This window comes from Aegilops tauschii, chromosome 4, assembly GCF_002575655.3.
Source record: "Aegilops tauschii subsp. strangulata cultivar AL8/78 chromosome 4, Aet v6.0, whole genome shotgun sequence".
In the NCBI taxonomy this organism is placed as follows: domain Eukaryota; kingdom Viridiplantae; phylum Streptophyta; class Magnoliopsida; order Poales; family Poaceae; genus Aegilops; species Aegilops tauschii.
The window spans coordinates 343592456-343598365 of NC_053038.3; the positions used below are offsets into that span (position 1 = coordinate 343592456).

The following is a 5910-nucleotide window of genomic DNA, read 5'->3' on the forward strand; positions in this document are numbered from 1 at the left end:
GATGTGGGGAGGATGGGAGATAGCTCACATTGTACTTGGGCACAAATAGTGTTTAGGCGGGCAGGTGCATGCTTTGCGCAACAAGTGTGCCCGTCCAACCATTTGATAAAGCTACAAAAACCTCCTTAGAAAGACTAAGCATGATCCCATGCATGTGCAATTCCCATCTTGTCTCTACTTGGCACGCCTTCGAGTGAACGAGAGAGATCCCACAGGCGAGCAACACTAGATGAGACCTCAGGGGTTATCGCCTGCATGCTTTCCGCCCCATCAAGCACATGCATTGGATCCACTTGGGAGCCCATGGTAGGCTGAATGCCTCGCGTCCCATCAACAACCACCAACTCCATCGACCCCACGCGGACTGCCAGGTTTGTCTGCATCAGATCTTCACGCGAGTTCCAATTGGCCGCAGCAGGTTCCACTAACACCCCACGCTAGCGGTGGAAGGTAACAGAGGAAGGGACCTCTTCTCCGCCGCGTTCCAAGACTGGTGGCAGGAGGGCCCAATGGCACAAGACGACGAGAGATGCCCGATCCCATACTAATCGGCTCTAATTTCCACGGTTGCCACCTGGTCTCCCACCGTAGAATTCACCACGCGTCGGCATGTGGTAGGCGGTCGATCTGTGCTCTGTCCAATGGCAGACACAGTGTGATGAGGCCTACCGGTGACGTTATCTTGGCAGTTGGAAAGCACGAGACCCTCCGCAATCACCGGTGTTTGAAATTGGGGCCGCCGCGCGGACGACGCCTGGATTTCGAATTCTCGCGTCGGCCGCACCGATGCCGACGAGGACCCTGCGCCACAGGCAGGGCAACTTGCGTTGATCCTCCTACTGCCTTGTCCTAGGCCACCTACCACCTGGCGCAGGGCCATCACCGAGGCACTCGCGAACATCTTTTGATGGCGAGGAGGGGGCAGTGGCAGCGGCGGAGGTGGTGGATCGTCAGCATCATCCTCCGAGTCATCCACCATGGGCAGGCGCAACCAACTAGACAATCCTAATGGGATCACACTTCACCCCGCACTAATAGGAAACTAATCTAGAACATTCTTGAGAAAGTATTTCAGATAAATACACTTTTGGCACGTGGATATTGCAATCACACTTCCTGCGGTGCTATAATGTTTCCACAAAACTACACAAAAACTTGAACATGTGAAAATGTCTGTGATTTAAGTATCTACTAATAATTTTATAAATAAATAAATGTGCGATGGTTTTTTAAGTATGAATTTTCTGACATTAACCCCATAATAATAAAATAGAAAAATGAATTCAGATCAACACCCTACTAATGCTTTCCCCGGAGACACGACTCAAAACCCTACCAGGACATCCTTAAAAAAAAAAAAAAAAAAACCCTACCAGGACTAGTGCTTTCCCCAATCCGACCTCTTTCCAGGGCGCACGTTCCAGCCCCACGCTGCTTTTATAACCCCTCGGTTTTCTCTCTCCTCTCCACCGCGGCGGCCGCAACTACTCTGGTACAGCAAGCGAGCGCCGCCCCAAGCCCTACACCAGCAATGGCCGATCCAGCGGAGCACCGCGAGGAGGAGGAGGAGGCCGCGGCGGCCGGCGAGGAAGAGGACACCGGCGCCCAAATCGCTCCCATAGTGAAGCTCGAGGAGGTTGCCATCACAACCGGCGAAGAGGACGAGGACGTCCTCCTCGACATGTAAGCCGCCGCCTCCGCCTCCGCCTCCGCCTTTACTTCGCTCGATCTTGCCCGATCCGATCGTTCCCGGCTTTGATCTAAGTCTGACGCGTCTGGTTCGGTGCTTCTTCTTGTGTCCGCAGGAAAGCGAAGCTCTACCGATTTGACAAGGACGGGGGCCAGTGGAAGGAGCGGGGCACGGGTGCCGTCAAGCTGCTCAAGCACAAGGAGACTGCCAAGGTCCGCCTCGTCATGCGACAGGCCAAGACCCTCAAGATCTGCGCCAATCACCTCGGTACTTCTTTGCTTGTTGTTTTTAGGGGGATAATTTTCGGTGGTGATTTAGATTTACAGATCAGATAGGTGGGGGTGTTTTTTGACATCTTGATATTTGGTGTGCAGTTGTGGCCACGACGAAGATGCAGGAGCACGCTGGGAGCGACAAGTCGTGCGTGTGGCACGCTCTGGATTTTGCCGACTGTGAGCTCAAGGAGGAGATGTTCGCCATCCGCTTTGGATCCGTGGAGAGTGAGCACTGAGCACCCTATCATCTGTGCAGCTTTTCTCTTTTATTTTTATATATAGCGCGCATCATTCAAAAGGGTTGGTGATCTATGAATTCACAAGCCAAGTTTGTTGTGGGTTGTGGGTTTAACTAAGCAGTACTTCAGGTTGATCTAGTGTGTTATACCGGCCTTTGACTTTAAACTCCACAGTAGAACGGCATCAGTGTCGGACCTAGAAAGAAAATGTCCTGGTATCCTTCTTATAAAATATACATGCATTTTTTCTGGATGTCACACACTAATTTGCATCAATTATAGTAATGAATATATTTTTGGACAGTGTCCGGTGCACCCCCTAGCTATATGTTGCTGGTACGCCCTGAATGCCACAAAGCTATCCTGCCATGAAAGATCATTAGTGTAGTGCTGTTCCTGTATACCTAACATTCAGCAACTGATTTTCATGGCATTGCTTTGCTTGTGCTTAACCTCAGTACTCAGTAGTCAGTAATGTATAGCACTGCCTTACCCCTTGATCTTTTGCACTTCCATAGGATTTTTCTTTGTCACTCTCGCTAATTAATTTTGAGCCAATTAGAGGCTGTGCTGTATTTCAAGTGTTCACATTTTCTGACAAGATAACTATTCATCTTAAGCAAAAAGGATTTTGATTATATATAAAACTGTAATATTATTTGTTGTAGTAGTGGCCCTGGTTATCAATTTGATGAATTTAGACTACACAAGAGGCGCTAAACTTGTACTCCCTCCGTCCGAAAAAGCTTGTCCCAAGCCTGTCCATCAAATGGATGTATCTAGCACTAACTTGGTGCTAGATACATTCATTTGAGGGACAAGTTTTTTCGGACGGAGGGAGTAGCAAATTGTTAGTTCTTCAAAATTGTAAAATTATTTTTGCAGGTATATAAAACTTGTAGGTTTTGTGATGTAGGTCAGTTCAGTTTTTCAATTTTCAAATAGCAGAATATACAAGTTGGCAGTAAACTACAAATATGAAATCGATCATCATGTGACCCCCATATTGCTGCAAGCATTGTCGCCCTAAAATAATTTGCATTCATTTGCACTTCTATTCAGCTTTATGTTAGTATTTTAGCTAATTAATGTTACAATATCCCAGCAATGTGTGCTTCTTCCATCTAAATGATCCACATTATTTTCCACATCCATTGCATTTTTGCATAGAAGCTTAGCTAATCAAGTTGCAGTGACCATGGGTCACAAACTGCAAGTTTTTGGACCTATACGTGGAACTGTGAAAGTATATTACAAGGACGTAGTAGGTGAATTATCAAGAGTATGGATGTAATGGACACTGCTAAAAGCTCAAGGGCTTGTGGTCCAAAAATTTCCCATAAAGGTTTCCTGTGTAGTGATGATATGCATGTTAGCATTGTAGGATATTTGATTGATAGTGTCGACAAATTTGTAAGAGAGTCATTAGTAGTTAGTTTGTAATTTGTGAGATTGTAAGTTTCTAAGACTGAGATTTAAATGCGTAAATAAAGTGAGCGTTGCTATGTTTTCTGCGGTTGCCGCACCTACATGAGAAAACAAGTGCCGAGGCATTATGCTATTTTAGTCAGGAGGCTAGCAAATATCATGTCATCCTCATGTTTGCTTGATTCTATTTCAGACTGCAAAAAATTCAAGGATCTTGTAGATGAGATTGCTGAGCAGCAAGGAAAGAATGAGGAGAAAGAAAGCGAGGAAGTCTCCTCTGCTGCCGAGTTGGTAGAGAAATTGACTGTGGTGGAGGTCAAAAAGGAGGAACAAACGGAGAAAGTGGAGACTCCTGCAGTAGATGATAAGAAGGATGCTGAAAAGTGAAAACTTGGGCCGGCTATTTCATCCTATGCTCTAGGCGGAGCACTGCTATACTCGAACTAGTGAATTTTCAAATGAGTGTCATTCGATTCATTTTATGGTCAAAGTTCATCTTCCTTTCACAAATTTTCATTGTGTTGTTCTGTGGGATGTTTGTTTGTGTTGGGCCAAGTTTGATTTGTGTCAGTCATGGGTTTCTTGGTTGATAGACTGTCATTTGTTTTTCTGGATGGTGTGCCTGGGGTTAGCATGTTTGTACAATTATTTGGGAATTGCTTTTGGAATGGATACGGTTTGAGTTGTCCAAAATCCCTGGATGATGCTGTCTTGTCACTTTGTCCCGCGTCGCATATCTTCATTGCCGCAAGAACAATGATATAGTACATGAGCACACAAGACTTTAGTCAGGCCATTGTCTTGTCCGAGCTCCGACCGACGAGCACATGTTCCCTCTAACCGACGAGCACATGCCTCAGATAGTTACTCCCTCCGTTCGGAACCGACGAGCACATGTTCCCTCTAACCGACGAGCACATGCCTCAGATAGTTACTCCCTCTGTTTGGAATTACTCGTCTAAAACATAAATATATCTAAATATATTTTAGTTGTAGATATCGTCTAAAAAATGAATGTATTTAAATGTATTTTAGTTGTAGATACATATTCATTTTTGTGACAAATAATTCTGAACGGAGGGAGTATCTTTGAAGGGGCTGCTAAGGCATCCTGTATTTATATTTGAAAAGGAGAAGAAAAAATGATGCTCCAAAAATTTACACATAGCATGACATACGAATTTGATGAAGACCGTGGATGCTAGGCATCACATAGCATGCAGATACACAAAAGAGTTGACGAAAGTTTTACTGAATTTGATGAAGAGTGTGGATGGTTGGCATCCCCAAGCTTAGAGCATCTACAGCCGGACATTGCAAATCCGGGCCCTCAAACATCCGCGGACGCATCTGCGGGCAGTGACTAAGTATGCCTCAAATTAGTCACTTTGCATCCGCCTCTCTCATATTTCATCCCCTAAATCCATACAAAGCATGCAAAAGTAATCCTACGTACTACCCTAGCTACTCTTTGTCATCGGAGATGTCCGCGACGACGCCGCCGGCTGACGGGCGGGTAGGAGGGCTCCGGCTCATCCTCCTCCTGCTCGACCTCATCCATGTAAGCGAACATCTCCGCCTTGTCCGTGGCCTCTTGCGCCTCTATCTCCTGCCTGCGACGGCGTCTTGCCTCCGCAGTCGACTCCGACCGGAGGGAATCGAGGATGACCTGCTGCTCCGCCTGCAGATCCCCGTCGCCAACGTCCCCCACATCCTCCTCCTCCTCCTCCTCCTTCAATTCCTCCTCCGGATCCACTGCATCCGGAGGTAGCCCCGCGGCGATCCGGGCTTCGCGCCTTGCCCGGATCTGCTCAAGGAGCTCGAGCTGGCGCCGCGGCGTCAGAAAGGGCTCGCTCCTTACCCGGCGGCGTGGGGGCATGGATACTATGTGGACGGGTGGAGTGGAAAGTGGCGGCGGCGGACAAGAGGAGGAAAATATGGATGGATGATAGGATTTCGGTGCTGCCGGTCGACTTAAATAGCGGGGCAATGCACTACGCGGTCCGCCGGAGCTGCGCCACCGGTCTGACGGAGGAGACGAGCTTCGGACCGCCTGGTTTGAGGGCGTTTCCGGCTGGGACCATTTCGTCAGTCCGACGTGGTGGGCGTGCCCGGGCGCCCCCATATCCGCCCCATATTTGGGCTGGATATGGGGGGTGCCGGTCATCCCGGACGTTTGAGGGCCGTTTGAGAGGCACGTCTGGGTCAAAAAATCATGACCGGGCAGTGACCGGGCGACCTGCCTGGGCGTTTGAGACGGGTTTGAGGGGTCCGGTTG

At 48.1% G+C, this 5910-nt stretch overlaps 1 protein-coding gene across 1 annotated transcript; it reads left to right on the forward strand.

Moving 5' to 3' along the window:
• Positions 1–1352: 1352 nt before the first annotated feature.
• On the forward strand, positions 1353–4325 carry LOC109733437 (ran-binding protein 1 homolog c). The gene is made up of 4 exons (XM_020292653.3): positions 1353–1683; positions 1806–1957; positions 2065–2190; positions 3826–4325. The coding sequence occupies exons 1-4, from the start codon at positions 1532–1534 to the stop codon at positions 4017–4019; spliced, it is 624 nt and encodes a 207-aa protein (XP_020148242.1). The 5' UTR covers positions 1353–1531; the 3' UTR covers positions 4020–4325.
• The last annotated feature ends 1585 nt before the right edge of the window (positions 4326–5910 follow it).